This window comes from Scatophagus argus, chromosome 15, assembly GCF_020382885.2.
Source record: "Scatophagus argus isolate fScaArg1 chromosome 15, fScaArg1.pri, whole genome shotgun sequence".
Taxonomy (NCBI): domain Eukaryota; kingdom Metazoa; phylum Chordata; class Actinopteri; family Scatophagidae; genus Scatophagus; species Scatophagus argus.
Window position 1 is genome coordinate 17,762,257 of NC_058507.1, and position 15,167 is coordinate 17,777,423.

Consider the following 15,167-nt stretch of genomic DNA (forward strand, 5'->3'; position numbering starts at 1 on the left):
TGACTGAACAGTTGGTCTTAAACTCTAACAATTCCTCAGAAGTCAAATTTGTCAGTTTCTTAAAATATAACTTAAGTGCATAACTGAATTAGCTGGCTTCCCGTGGGATTTGTGTTACTTTGCCTTCATCGACAAAGCTATTATTTTAGAGAGCAATGCTTTCAATGGCTTGCATATGGTCAGGACTTGAATAAAGTGGCTTATGTTAGTCACTTATGTTTTGTCAAGGTAATCTGTGACTAACACTCACACACCAGTGAATTAAAGTGGACTGACTGGAAGAGAGGCTACCCTCAAAGCCATAAAGGTGACACCCATGTGAATTTTGTAAAAAAAAAAATTAAAAGTGAGTATTAATAGATGAATAAATAAATACAAATTGTCAGTGTCTCCATATTTCATTCATGTATTAATCCTCAGTTTGTAACTTTGATTGGACAGCTCCATTTGTGAAGTGTCATTTTAAACATCTAAACATCATTACACATCTATTGGAAAGTGAACATAATATTCTGAAAATAAATTACGCCACTGTGCAATTTAAATTACAGGGCTTGCACACTATAGAATTTTGTATCATTTTATAGGTAACATTGATGTTCAATTCTGAGTAAATATTCAACCGTCACTTCACTTTTCCCATTTTAATGGTATTTTTATTATAGTAAGGCTAATTATTAGACAAGATAGCTTACAAGTACAAATATTTATGCTACAAATTTGCCCTGATGTACAGTGACAGTAGACTTCTTGTTTACAGCAGATATTTGGACATTCTACTTTGGTAAACCAGTTCCAGTGTCCTGGGATTCTTTATCTTATTGGAACAAAGCCTTCGTCATCAAACTGGCAATAGACAAGTATTTTTGCTTTAATGTGTTATAATGAAGCAAATGTTGACTGCACAATATAATGGCTATAGAATAACATTATCAGCTTTTTGATTGGTTTCCTAAAGCCCTCGTTTCACTATTCAATTTCGACCTGTCACTGGGCATGAAATAACTTCTCATTTTCTACACTCAATGGATGAATAAATTCACAATTTGTTTTGTGTTAGCTGAACAATAATACTGTTTGGAAATGATCATCTTACTATGTCAACTGCTGTGAAAAGGTAGGTCTGCTTCAAGCTTTTTCCTGTTTTTTATTTGTGGGTCTGGGCTTCTAGAAAAGAAGTTGGTATTAAATTGAGACAAAACCAGGCTTAGCATTTACCACTGTCACTCTTCAGAGATGTTGCCTGGAATTCTCCAATTACTCTTCAACCCCCAACTGATTGATTTGGACGTTATTTCAACAAATTACACAGTGTTTAGGTGGGTGCTGTGTGTCAAAGAGCATTCTCAACTCAAGTTTTCCCTGCAGGACATTGCATTGTATTGATTAATGTTACTCACTTCACCTGTCAGTGGTTTTAATGTGGTGGCTGATCGCTGTACACTTTCTCAGATCATGGCAGGTTAGGCTTTATCATTATTTCCTGCATCAGCCAACACCTTTTTATATGTTGTCTTTAGGCCCCGTAAAGCACTGTAAATACTATTCTAGAAAGCTTTTTAATATTTCATTGCTATTAGTGAGGTTATTGCTTGCAAAAACCAAAGACAAGGTTCTCCCCCGTTCTGTCAGTAATTTTACTGTGAGAAACCACAATGTACTTATAAAACAACTTTTAATTGTATAAACCACCCACACCATCAACAAGAAAGACACAAATGTACCCAACACAATATTTAACACGAATTGTCAAAAAATATTGATCCGAATTTAACATCCCCACCACCTGAATCTTTAAAAATCTCAGTTTATAAAATCTGATTATTAAATGACAGTTTAGTGATCAGCCTTTATAAACAGCAGTGATGTGGTATGATGGGAAGGACATTTTTGTGTTCCTTCCTTGTTTGTACAATTGGTATTCAGCACAGTGAGCCTTAGAAAAAGATCCTGCAGAGCCATGTAAACCAGAAATGAACTGAAAAAACAAAATAAACTCCTGTCAGGATGATCCTAAAGATGGAAGCACTTTTATATCCACAAATACTAATGCAAATGTGAATTTTACTTTAAAGAGTGAGCGACAGATTGATAGAAGAGGTAGATGAGTAAGAAGAGGATGTAACAGTATCACCTGCTGAATAGAAACTTTAAAGGGATACCTTGGTATTTTAACTTCTCATATGTTGTTTTATTACATTCAGTTATTAAAAAAGTATTTTGTTAACGTAGTTGCATTATTGATAGATGTTTGCAACTGCAAAAAGGGGAGTAAACTGACTTAATTTGATGAGCCACATGAAAATAACCACCACTTGTTAACAAAAACTGAAAAACTATTTTTTTAAAAAGGATTTTGGTGAGCTAAAAAAACATTAAAATGTCTAGGTATCGCGTAAAAACAGTCTGTGCTCAGGAATTGGATCTACTAAAAGAATGTACTTATCAAAACTAAACAGAGTTGGTATTATGAGGAAGTCCACTGGTGGTTTAAAAAGGCTGGGTTAAGGCCTAAAATGTCAGTGTTCGGTACAAATCTAATACCTCACTTAATTTGGGTTTTAGATGGTTTAAGAAAATCTAAATATTATTCTTATTATTCTAGTCTGTCTTGGCATGACCAAGACAGACTAGAATAATAACTAGAATGCAATTTGTTTTTTGCTACCCTGCATTTAAATAACTGCTTTCACTGAGTTTATCTCAACCACAATCATAATGTGACTCTTAAAAGCACAGGATGCTCTACTGAAACGAGAGATTTGCTTTTCCAAGTCCATATGTGCATACAAAGAATTTTTATAGAACTTCAAATGGAGGCACTGTGGAGTTCTGGATGCTCTCACAAACTGTGTGACGATCACCAGCTAACTATTCAAAACACCATAACAAAAAGCATTTGACATTTGAACTAAAAGTACAAAACATATAAAAACCAGAATTTCCTTATACATCATTTGAAGCTTTGTCCATAACCTTCCAGATGTAAAATTAAAAAAAATATTTGAGTTGCACACAATGACGTGAATGTAAAGTGAAACCAAAAGGTCCAATAAAACTCACTTTTCAATGTTTCCAAAGGCTCTTGAACCGCTGCTGAGTACAGCGCTGTGAACAATTGGAAAAACCTGTACCTGTTGTTACTTAAGTGGTGCCCATGTCAGAGTGAGATATAAAACCTGAAAACAGAAACATCAAAAACAGCACTCACATGACACTGTTTACCAAATCAAGGTGTCAGTACACTCAGCATGGGGGGCTACGTTGTGCCAAAATCTAAAGTTAAGCTGGCAGGCCTGCAAAGAATGCCATAATCAAAGCCAAACACAATGCCTGATTTGGGTCACATTCCCACTCATTTTAGCTTTGTGAGAACAACAAATAAAAAGTTTAGAGAAGGCTGTCGGCCTCAAAGACATTGGCACCAAACCTCACCAAACACTCGACTGTGGGAGGATTAAAAACGTAAAGTAGGACGAGACTCATTAATATGGGTTCACTTCAAAAAATCAACAAGGACTGAAAAATCCTTGACTGATCATTTCAAAGATTTCAATCTCCACTGAATTAACAGAAACCATAACTGTTACAGTCAAAAAAAAAAAAGAAAGAAAGAGCTCAATGTTTACTGGAAGTAATGATGACAAGCCAGTAAAATGATGCTTCTGTTCTTGCTTGTCCTTTAAAGGGAAACAAACAAGTGAGTCCTTATTAAATGTGCCTGTTGGCACGAGAGGCAGCTTACTGACTGGTGTCGCTGTTAGCTCAGGAGCATAGTGGATTGTGGGAAAAGTCCGAAAAACATTCAGCTGTGTGTGTTTTTGTGTGAGCAGAGGTGAATTTTATCATGTGTGTCATATCCAGAATGTGTTTTCATGTATCGCATGTATACGTGAGCTCCTTGTGTGTTTCCTAATGTGTGACTGTGTGTGTGTCCTCCTCAGCAGTTGAGAATTGATCTGTTCCTTTCTGGTCTGAATGGGAATGCAGAGCTGTCAGAGTCAGTCTTCCCCCTGTGAGGACCCAGCGTAGCCACTGCCTAGAACACAACACACACATACGCAGTTAAAAGATGCCTACACACACACACACAATGATGCCACTAGATAACAAAGTCACAGCCCTGATTATCAACATTTGCATACCTTTCTGATGGCTGTCCAGTCCTCCAGGATGTCCAAGTCAGGCAGCATGTAAACGATATAAGGGCGTGAGCGGAGTTAAGGACAGTGTCACAGGAAGACCTTCTGAATCTGAATATAAGGACATATCTAGATAAAAGCAGTTGGCTTTCATAGAAAAAGTAAAAGTACTTTGCAGTATCAGTAAAAAAGGTATTAACAGAGGAAGGATATCAGACACCACTGAAGGTCGTCTCCTCTTCTTATCTGGACTCAAGGCATCTCTCCTCTTCTTCCTTCCTGACACTTCATCATTCCACAGCTCTGAACGAAAGACACACAGGGAGACAGACACATCAAAATGTTTGCTGCACGCACAAAAGTGTGTTCTCAGTACTATAATTAAAATGAATTTAGTTGCACAAGTAACTCACGCAACCAGTGAACCAGAATTCACAACCAGTGACTGTGTTAGCTGTGTGCACTACCTGATGTAATATCTATGCTGTGTCTGTCTTCCTCCAGTCTCCTAATTTTCTCTTCCAGTTCACTCTGTACTGTATCAAACAGCAGCAGCTTCTCACTCTGCATACAAACACACACACAAAAGCGGGAACATCATATCAGAGATAACAGTCAGATCTAACGCACAAGTGTGCATCCACCAGCACGCATCAGCACTCGCTTACATTCAAATCAAGTTCTGAATACTTAATGATTCATAGAGCCGAGGGCCAAAAAGGAAACGGAGCAGACGGTAATTGACGTGAGCACTTGGAGTTCGACCTACAAGCTTCAAGATTAGGGATTATTTCAGTGAAGGTGTGTGTGTCTGACCTCCCAGTGCTGGCATGCTGCCTGGGTCTCACACTCGTACTTGTTCTTCACAGAGTCCAGACACAACTCTCTGTAGATACCTGACAAAGACAAAGATGAACCACACAATAAGAGAATGAAGAAGCCAGGGTGTGTATGCCCTTGTGAGTGTGTTGCTGTGTTGAGGTTACCTGCCACCTTGGTGCGAACCTGCATGTTCTCCAGCAGTACTGCCAGAGGCTCCAGATATTCTGCTGCCCGGCCAGCCTCTACCTCTGCCAGCTTGCTGTTCACCTGACTGAGGCGCTCACGATACAGCCTGCACCCAAACACACATCACTATGGCCATACCTAACTCTTACGAATGATTTTTATTTTACATTTCATGTTCTTTAAATTTCAAAGTCTTAATGTGGATTTGATAAAGATCAGTTTCAGTCTTACTGGTCTTTGAGATCCGTGAACTGTTTCTCCAGGTTGGACATTTCATCCAGACACTCCATCCTCCTCCGCTCACAGTCCTCCTCATCCATTTCTGACACACACACATGCACATCACCATTTTAGGTATTTTGGGTTGATTCTCAGGAGCTAATATGGGAGCTAATCCTGGCAGACTCGTATTTCTGTTAGGCTATGTGTCTGTCAACCGTAAAAGAAGTGCAAATGGGCACCTTAAGGAAGTTTTCCTCTCTGACATTCATACTCACAGAGTTGTCCATCTCAAGGAGAACATTTGACAGTAACCATACATTGAAATAAAGTTTCTTTTAACGGCAACCATTAACATCATCTGAATAAGAATGTTGTGATCATTCTCTGCTGCTTCAAAATTGCTCACCAGAACTGTCTCCATCCTCGGAGACAGAAGAGGTGTCAGAATCCTCCTCCTCTGAGCTGGACGCCTCTTGCTCCTGCTCCTCCACCTCCATCTCCTCTGCAGTGCTCTCCTTCTTCTCCCGGTCGCGGTGCACTGGCATGTCAGCAAGTCAACTTCAGACGGGTTGTATCAGACAGAGAGAGAATGTCAGGCTCTTTTGGCAATTCTACCTACAACAGATTCAGACTTTTAACATGTTACTTGATTCTATTTGTTTAGTTTTCGACTTATAAAAGATAAAAAAGCTTGAACACATTGTATTCACTGGGGAGCATTGGTATTTGCTCATACATCAGAGTCTAATATGCGTATGTTTATTATTACTGATGTTTTCACGTCTGCATAAGATTTAATTATAGCAGTTACACCTCCATAAGTCTGTACTAGGTGGAAAGTAACAGTCACTTTGCACTGAATTGCAGACATGATTAAACACGTTTGAACATTAAGGGCAAATTGCCTTTTTGGTCGCAACCACCTCTGGATGATGCATTGTTGTCATATGGGCAGGACAACTGAAACGACTTGGCAGCTCAAAGAAATTATAAATAATTACAAAGGACTTGTTTAACGAACACATTTGTTTTTGTTTCTTTAATATGATTTGATTACATAATTTCTGAAAAAAAAATCACAATAGGGGTGAAGAATGTCTGCATTATTAGAAAATAAACATTAAAACCCATCCTTCAAGTCCATCACAAATTAGTTATTGTAAAGTTACTTATGAAAAGCAGCTTTATAAGGCAAGGAGATCTGGCAGTTTGTCTTTTTAATCATTAGACAAATCAAGATAAATAAACACTAACGTCAACACACAATGATAGCATTACGTTAGCACATTAGCAAACCAGCATAGCTCAATAGCACGACTAGTTTTAACAAAACGCATTAGGAAGGAAGCTTAAAACCAAATCATAACTTACTACACAGTAAATCGTGGGACGTTTCCAAGATTAGTGAAAGAAAAACAATTTGATGAGCAAACACTTATTTTCTCTCGGTTACGATTTCACTCGTGTGCCCCAGCTAAGCTAAAAACAAAACGCGCTGCGGTGCTCTTATTGTATAGGGAAGTGTAGTTTTTTGTATCGTTAAGTGTTACATCACTAAAGACCTAACAACCAGCCGTAAACTACATTACCCAGGATGCAGACCCTTAGAGCTTGAGGCGGAGAGAATTGTTGACAGTCGTTTAAAACTAAAATGCCAGTAAACTTAAAAACACCGTTGGTGTTATATTTATAACATAATTTAATAACACCAATTCAATAACACCTTTTGCTGAACTATGTTGTTTGATTTCTCTGGCATCCATTATTTTGTTTTCTCTCCTCCCTCTTCCGCCATGATGTTTTCTAATGTGAAGTGAACAGCAGAGCTAGCTAACTAGCTAGTTTAGCCTTCAGTCTGTGGACTGTTGTGGAAGGGAGGTACGATGGATGGATGCTTTGCCCCACTGCGTTTTACAGATTTGTTTTAGTTTTGACACAATGCGCCTTCTTCGTCAAAATTTACACGTTAAAATACTCCGCGCTGTTGCGGAGGGCTGCTAAGTCGCAGCGCACCGTTAATAAATGACCCAGGAGCAACGGTTTTTCGTTATAGTTTGAAGATTAACGCTAGCTGAGGTTGTTTTAAGTGGCTACACAGCTAGCCCCTCCTTGCTGTCTGTCTTGCCGTCGCATTCTTGTGTCTTCTGCCCCAGGAATGTTCTCCAAAAAACCTCATGGGGACGTTAAAAAATCAACACAGAAAGTGTTGGACCCAAAGAAGGACGTTTTGACGAGGCTGAAACATCTCAGAATTGTAATTGGTAAGTTAACACCATTGTTAAACAGTTAACAGGTTAGCTTGTACGTGCCAGTCTGTGCATACAGGGAATGCCATACCAAATCCATATCGACAACCACGAAATTCAAAATAGCCTTGCATGTAAACAAAGGCTCAGCCTTTTTATAGTAGACTTCAAGATAATTTCTGTTTTTTAATATCCACTCGCGATTTCGGCATCTCACCCGTAGCCCACTCATTTATTCTATGTATATGTGTATATATATATATCCGTTCATCTTTAAAGTCATTGCTCAATATCTGTCGAGTTAGAAGAGTTTAGATGTAAGGAGACAATTCCATTACATGGTCAGATTTTCGAAAAGAGTTCGACTAGAGAGTTCGTTAGGGTCTGCATAGAGGGGAATTGTGCATTGTATTTTTACTACGATGTGAGGATAAAGCTGACTGCCTACAGTCTAGGCACAGCGATGCTGTGCAGTGTTCTTCAAGCTGTTGAGAGTTCTCCAGGGTTGTGTCTGCTGGACAAGGACTTGGTGTGTGATAAATGCTGAGTGTGTTGTTTTGGTTTTTCTTTTAGCATGTGTGTAGATATGGTACAAGACAACACCAATTGCAGTGTTTTGAATGTGTGTTTTCAGTGTGTGGGAGAATGGGGAGGATGACAGGGTAATGGGTATGAATAAGTCATGGAGTTGTGTGTGTGTGTGTGTGTGTGTGTGTGTGTGTGTGTGTGTTTTAGTGACGTGCGCTTGCTTTCACACTCGTACACACCCACCGGAGAGGAAAACAGCCTCTACTATTTCCTCTCTATGTCTCTATACAGTAGCCCAGTTTCCTGTTTCTATTGTAAGAGCTACTGGCCTGTGCGTGTCTGTGCTGGACAGAGACAGAGACAGAGACAGAGAAAGGGGTGTGCCCCCTCTCTGTGCTCTACGGGGAACACAAGACCATGATAACAATCACAGAGACACACACACAAACACACTTGCGTTTACATTGTTTGAAAAGGAGTGCTCAGACACCTGACAGTTGTTAACTTTGCGGTTTTAGTGATCATGGTGCCAGACCGCCACTTCAAGAAAATGCATATGGGCGCTTTTAGTTGTAGCGAAATTGATAATTGAAGCAATACCATTTTAGAGAGAAAGTGGCCTAAATAAAATAGCTCAAGAATCATTCATGTTGCTGATATTGTTCATGTAGCCATCAATTTCATAGAAGCTGATTGTAATCAACCAGTTTTCTTTACCCTAACACAAGACCCTCCCGTGAAAAATAGGCCTACCTTTGCAAACCAAGAGTGAGCACTGTTAGAGTGTTGCTTTGATGTTTTGTAATAGAACAGCTTATACCCGATCTGAAAGAACAAGAAACTGTTTCATCACTTTGCAATCCCTTTGATGCAATCTAGTTATTAAGTAACTGCTCCCCAGCCAGACCAAAACACAAATGGCTGGTCGCACAGTTGCGGTACAGTGTTTAGTTTACTGATTAAACCTTGCTTACATTTACATGGAGGTTAATAATCTAGCCATCATCCAAATAAAATAGTTGAGTATTTACAAGCTAGTTAGCGCGGTCAGTTTAATGACAGAAGGTTCCACTTCCATATCACGTTACAGAGTTGGAATTTCCTTTCATTCCATCCAACATCTGAACCAAAAGAGCAATCATTGCTACTACCCGTTATCGAATTGTCAGCGCATGTAAAGAGTGACTAAATAACTTGCTCTGAGTTTTGCATAACATGGCTTCTGTACATCAGCCTACAATCAGGTAGCGCAGGGGAAGTGATAGAAAGCCACTCTGCTAGGCCTCTAAGACCTTACAAGGGCAACCACTATGGCATAGAACACAGACAGCCTCAGTATGTGTGTGTGTGTGTGTGTGTATGTATGAGTGAGTGAGCGAGCAGCAGAGTTCAGCTTTAAGACTTCATATAAACAAACTCTGAGGCTGTCACTAGAGGCTCTTCTAAGTGTGTGTACCTGTGTATGTGCATGTGCTTGTGTGTGTGTCAGTGCCTAATGTTCTGCATGCTTGTGTATTTTCTTTCAGTTTTGACTCTGAGCTAAAGTGTTGACTGCATTCTCAGTAAGAGCGTGTGTTTTATCTCTCTATCTGCGTCACCGTGTCTCTTTCCTAATGACAGCCGGTGGTGCTGAGATTCTGTCCAGAACACAGAAAGTTAAACTTTCCATCCTTTAGTGCAGTATATCTGAAACTGCAGCAAGGACCCAGACTGGGTTTTGAGTCCATTTAGAGAACCTAGATACTGCAGTGACACATCAACCTCCTACTTCCTGTGATGAAAATTCATTGATGTGTGGTCTTCACAAGGGGCTTTTCAAAGCATTTAGATTAAAATGGATGAAGAAAAGTATATTTGTTCCCTTCACCCGATGTTTTTATTGCTATATTTTATTTCTTTTTTTTTTTTTTCTCTGCTTGGATACAGCAATGACATTAAACATGTGATGTGTGGAATCAGAATGAGGATGGCTATGAAATGGATCCAATGTTAGAGACTGCTCTCAGCACTGTCAAAGTTTAAGTTTCTGGTGGAGTCAAGGACAAGTTTGTGAGCAGTTTTGACTTAATCCTGGTCTGTGTGTGTATATGCGTTAATGTGAATTGATTTTCACCTTTATTTCTCCCGTCATTTTCCAGAAAATGCAGAGCCTGCAGAGTTGAAACAGTTCTTCGACCTGAACTACTCCCATATCTATTATGTCTTCTTTGAGAACTTTGTCACCATTGAGGTCAGCCTCAAGCAGAAAGGTAAGTGTTCTCATTGTCAACATCAAGAATCAGATAGTTAAGTTGAGCTCTGATTGGTTAGAGTCCACACTATAGAAATAAAGCATACATGTATTATTGCTATTTAGCCTTATTATTGTGCTTTCTTTCATGCAAATGTGTGTTTTTCAGGTCACAAATCTCAGAGGGAGGAGCTGGACTCCATTCTCTTCATCTTTGAGGTAATGAAATGTCTTTGCATGTTTGTATTAAAAGTGAAATCTAATGAAAATGGAGAGAAGCATACGTGGCTACTGAATGGAATTCTGACATTGTGTGAAACTAAATGACCAAAGTGTTTTTGATTCTATGTGGTCTGACTTTCTACTGTGACCTCAGACTGAGACCATTGACATTTAACAACACTCAGACCTGGGTGACAGTACAGAGTAGTCACGATAAGAGTGTAGTGTCAGTATGTGTCTGTGTGCGTGTGTGTTACTGATCTCCATTTAGTTCACTTTAAATTCAGAACAAGGCTGGTTGTAGTACACAGCCACTGGATAAAAAGAATGTGTTTGATATTGATTTTCTCTCAGTTAAAATTAGAACTGGACAATAAACTGTTTATAGAATCACTGATTATGTAAAAATGTCTCACTGACCTAAATATATTCATGTAGTACTTTTTCCATGATTAAATTGTGTGAATACGGTGAACAAACAACCAACCTTTGGCATCTTAATCATTAGTTGTTATCAAGATAAATGAGATGGTTTATCTTGATGTTGATCTTAGATTATGTCATTCATCCCTACTTGAAAGGCTAAATATATAAAAGTCACAACACAATATATATAATATAACCCATAATGGTAATTTTCTCAATATTTAAATCATTTTGGGGTTTTTTTCCTCCAGAAAATCCTTCAGCTCCTGCCAGAGAGAATCCAGAGCCGGTGGCAGTTCCACAGCATCGGTAACTCACACAAAATCACTCCCAGCGACTCTCTTGAAACACGTGATATTGTAGATCTTATACATGTGTGCAGCAGATCAGGTCGCCCCAGCCAAGTATGTGTTGTTGAATCCGGTTTGACCGGTTTTAAAACAGTGAGGCCACTCACATGATAAATTATTTCATGTAATGTCAGAGAGACCAACCAGCACCGGAATTTTGCAAAGAGAAGACAGCATGGCATGGTGCAGTGTGGCTGTTGTCCTCCTGTTCTGCTTGCACTTTATAATAATGCAAGGGTTTTCAAATTGTTTATCTTTACTGAGGATCAGTAGAACATTTGGCCTTTTCTTTCTAAAGCCTGTATGAGTTTCTCGAGTTACAAGTTAATCAATATCAGAGATCCAATATGGCTGACTTTAAGTTATATTCAGTGTACTATGAAATGTCAGGCTGACATGTCCATCTGTCTCTCAGGGCTCATCCTCAAGAAGCTGTTGCACACAGGGAATTCTCTAAAGGTACTGCTCTGATTCACTGGTAACTTTGTGTCAACCTGTCAGTCATAGCCCCGAGATCCTAATCACCCCAGCCTCTTAAGGGGATATTTACAGCATCTTCTTGTCTCCTCTCTTGTAAATTATATTAAAAATATTCACCAAAGAAGTAGCTGCATTGTTTTGCATTTCGGCATCGATAAATTCCGAGGGCATGAATTTTTCTGATATTATTATCATTGCTGTGAAACTGATTTTCTAATGTGTGCGCCGTTTGCCATTCTGCGTACTGTGTTGTTGGTTGTTTATCAACTGGTGCTCCTTGTAACCGGTCAGTGTTGCTATAACAACAATGGCTGAATGACATTTCAAATGAGCTGTTTTTTTTGTGGCAAATAAAACTCATCCAACTCGGTTTTTGACGGTTGTGATGTCACTCCGAGTGCGGAGTTGTAACTTGCGAATACAAATCAAAAAACCAGCATTAGTCTTCACGTTTGACTAAAGTGGTTAAAAGGTGTAGGTCGCTGTAATCCAGTATTAACTACTTTTATCCTTGAAACAAACTGTCTGTGACATGGACAAGGAAAAAAACAAACCCTAAACTAATCATATGTACTAATTTACATTTTTTTTCTCATGCACCTGCTCTCCTTGTCGTCTTCTCTGTAGATCCGTCGTGAAGGTGTGCGCTTGTTCTTGCTGTGGATGCAGGCATTGCAGAGTAATGCAGAGCGTGAGCAGCTCTGCATGTTTGCCTGTTTGATTCCTGGCTTCCCAGCTCCTCTCTGTCATGGGACCCCGCGCACCCTGGACACTCTGATCAACCCACCCTTGAGCTTAACAGAGAGTTAGTAGAACAAACATGCACACACGCAGACACACGGTCAGATTTATAAATGGCTTATATTCAGCCATCGTTAAAAATAAAAGCAATTCTCTTCTCCTGATAAGATAATAACAGCAACTTATTTTTCAATATTCATTGTGACATAAGCATTAAATCTCCTTGCTTGTCCCTTCTGCAGCTCAGGTTACCCCAGAAGAGATCACTCCATTGGTTCCTCCCCAGTCTGGTGACAAGAACCAGGAAGACCTCACTGCTTACTTTTTAGAAGCTCTACTCAAATACATGGTAAACCAGGTATTATCGTCATTTCCTACTAACACAGCTAACACTACATAATTTCACATTTGCAAATGTTGCAGTGCTTTACTAATATTACTAATACTAAACATGTGGGAGCAGTTCATTAGTATCAGGTTTATTATTTACTGACATTATCATATATAGAACTTGATAGCACAATTATTCATCTAATCTCTTCCAGGTATCACTGACTTTTTCAAAATGCAAATTTCATTCCTCATTGACACATGCAAGCTTTAATGTTGTATTTCCTCTTCTTGCTGTTATCACACGCTTATGCGGTCATACACACTGATAACATTCTCCCTTACAACAATAGTGCTCTTCTCTGCTTGACACTACTTTGAGTGCATAAAGCTCTCTTTGTAACACAAGCTTGTTCGTCTTTATTTGTTTGTCCACCAGGCCAAGTCTCTTGAGTGGCGTTGTAAAGAGAACCATGAGCGTGGCTTCAGCTTCCTTTTTGGTCACTTCAGGAAGTTTTACCTTCCTCACATCTTTCCCAATTTTGCCATGGAAACCAGCCTCTACAGTCCAATACTGGGTCAGTTACATACAGACTTCAGTAGCAACTGGATACTGTAAATCCGGTTGCCTTTTGGAACTCACTGAACAGCAATGTTGTATTAATAAAAATGTTCCTTTTTCTCTGTAGATGTGCCTCCAATGCGTACTAAGCCTTACTACAGTGTGGTGCGCAGGGAGCAAGATGGCGGTGAAACATTGTACTGCACCAAGGAGAGCTTCCTGCAGGCCCGAGTCATCTTTATCCGCTGGCTGGTGTCCTTCTGGCTTGAGCCACGACCCAACACACAGACACACATCCCAGGAACAGAGGGAGAGAACGTCCCCAAGAACATACAGGTGACACACACACACACACACACACACACATATACATATACATATTTTAATACAACACAGGGAGTGTGTTTTTATTATTGATTAATTTGCAGATTGGTTTCTTGGTTAATCAGTTAGTTTTTTTTTCCTGTAAAATAGTGAAAGATGTCTGTCACAGAGTTCTTCACAAGTTTCATGCCCAGTCGACCAACAGCTTAAAACCTTAAGATATTTGGTATTTAAAATTGTAAATGACAAACAGGACATAATCATGTTGGAGAAGCTGGAAGCTGAAGCTTTTTGGGATTTTTCAAAATTTCCTGGTTGTATAACCCAACTTTTCACCTCCAGCGAGCAGCAGCCGGACTGGCGGCCCGCTCTGCAGGCAGCTCAGATGACAGCAGTGGAGGTGCGATTCGGTCCGACAGCCATCTGGAAGGAAGTGGGTGCTCATCTGGACCAGGCGGTGGAAGCATTGGCTTATCTGGGGGTCCAGGGGTTATGGGCGAACCTGAACAAAGCCACTCCAACACGTCAACGTTGACAGAGAGGGAGCCCAGCTCCTCCTCACTCTGCTCCATGGATGAAGAGCAGCTGACGGACATGGAGGTGGTGAGGAGAGTCCTGACCAGCTCCAGAACCAACGTCAACTTCATCACAGAGATCTTTAGACAGGTGAAGGAGGAACAACTTCATTATTGAGGGAGTCAGGAAGTCATGTGTCAGACTTTTGACTAGTACTTTTATTAAGGTTATATCAACACAGGAGTGGATCCAGGAGGTATTTTTCTAACATTAGATTTTATGTCTGGCATCATTATTTCTGTCCTTTATGTACAGTATGTCTATGTACTTGGTCTTTTACAGATATCTTTCTGCAGGATGCTTTACCTGTTAATACTTTTGTCTGTCTCTACAAATATAGGCATTTCTCCTTCCCATGTGCGAAGCTGCAGCGATGCGGAAAGTAGTCCGTGTTTACCAGGAGTGGATCTCTATGGAAGACAGGCCAGTGTTTATGAAAGAGCCAGAGGAGGGCCCTTATCCCATAGCCACAGGAGGCGGCCTGGATTCAGGCACGCAGCTCAGGGAGAAGGAGGATGAGGTGAGAAAGTTCCTGAAATCAGTCACTGAATCTTTAAGTGAAAAAAGTTTTATGTAGTAAGTTTTTATATTTGCTGGGCTAGCCCTAGCAGCTCACTAACATATACTGACTTTACTTTGACAGTCAGTCTCAAAGAAAAGAAAAAGTAAATTCATCAACTAGGTGGGGTTAATTGGCTGCTCTATATTGCCCCTAGGTGTGAGTGTGAGAGTGTGTGTTTGTCTGTCTTTGTGTGTTGGCCCTGCGATTGACTGGCGACC

General features: G+C 39.9%; 2 protein-coding genes across 9 annotated transcripts in view; one reads left to right on the forward strand and one right to left on the reverse strand.

The window, feature by feature from the left end:
• Positions 1 to 1,658: 1,658 nt before the first annotated feature.
• Positions 1,659 to 7,080, reverse strand: brms1la (BRMS1 like transcriptional repressor a). Of its 3 annotated transcripts, none has more exons than XM_046412463.1 (9): positions 6,962 to 7,080; positions 5,779 to 5,930; positions 5,382 to 5,472; positions 5,129 to 5,256; positions 4,959 to 5,038; positions 4,610 to 4,706; positions 4,356 to 4,445; positions 4,146 to 4,210; positions 1,659 to 4,039 (listed from the first exon to the last, which is right to left on the reverse strand). In XM_046412463.1, the coding sequence occupies exons 2-9, from the start codon at positions 5,915 to 5,917 to the stop codon at positions 3,941 to 3,943; spliced, it is 789 nt and encodes a 262-aa protein (XP_046268419.1). In that variant the 5' UTR covers positions 5,918 to 5,930; positions 6,962 to 7,080; the 3' UTR covers positions 1,659 to 3,940. The 3 variants fall into 3 exon arrangements, with proteins under 3 accessions (XP_046268419.1, XP_046268417.1, XP_046268418.1); XM_046412461.1 differs by lacking the exon at positions 6,962 to 7,080 and adding an exon at positions 6,744 to 6,898; XM_046412462.1 differs by lacking the exon at positions 6,962 to 7,080 and adding an exon at positions 6,744 to 6,838 and having other exon boundaries at positions 5,779 to 5,987.
• A 2-nt stretch (positions 7,081 to 7,082) lies between these two features.
• Positions 7,083 to 15,167, forward strand: part of ralgapa1 (Ral GTPase activating protein catalytic subunit alpha 1) — a 62,320-nt gene continuing 54,235 nt past the window's right edge. For 5 of the 6 annotated variants that reach the window (XM_046412453.1, XM_046412447.1, XM_046412452.1 and 2 more), the window contains exons 1-11: positions 7,083 to 7,633; positions 10,285 to 10,395; positions 10,546 to 10,595; positions 11,276 to 11,333; positions 11,790 to 11,833; positions 12,482 to 12,659; positions 12,838 to 12,953; positions 13,365 to 13,503; positions 13,615 to 13,823; positions 14,154 to 14,477; positions 14,728 to 14,907. In XM_046412453.1, coding sequence (XP_046268409.1) covers positions 7,528 to 7,633; positions 10,285 to 10,395; positions 10,546 to 10,595; positions 11,276 to 11,333; positions 11,790 to 11,833; positions 12,482 to 12,659; positions 12,838 to 12,953; positions 13,365 to 13,503; positions 13,615 to 13,823; positions 14,154 to 14,477; positions 14,728 to 14,907 — 1,515 coding nt within the window. In that variant the 5' untranslated portion in view covers positions 7,083 to 7,527. The remainder of the gene's footprint in view (positions 7,634 to 10,284; positions 10,396 to 10,545; positions 10,596 to 11,275; positions 11,334 to 11,789; positions 11,834 to 12,481; positions 12,660 to 12,837; positions 12,954 to 13,364; positions 13,504 to 13,614; positions 13,824 to 14,153; positions 14,478 to 14,727; positions 14,908 to 15,167) is intronic. The other variant, XM_046412448.1, reaches the window with a different exon arrangement.

What these genes read in the sequence shown, in the direction of transcription:
- brms1la (XM_046412463.1), bottom strand. Translation starts at nt 5,917, where the DNA reads ATGCCAGTGCACCGCGACCGGGAGAAGAAGGAGAGCACTGCAGAGGAG. An exon ending in CGAGGATGGAGACAGTTCTG is followed by an intron (nt 5,473 to 5,778) that starts GTGAGCAATTTT and finishes TGTGTGTGTCAG; the next exon opens with AAATGGATGAGGAGGACTGT. An exon ending in GGTTCGCACCAAGGTGGCAG is followed by an intron (nt 5,039 to 5,128) that starts GTAACCTCAACA and finishes TGTCTTTGTCAG; the next exon opens with GTATCTACAGAGAGTTGTGT.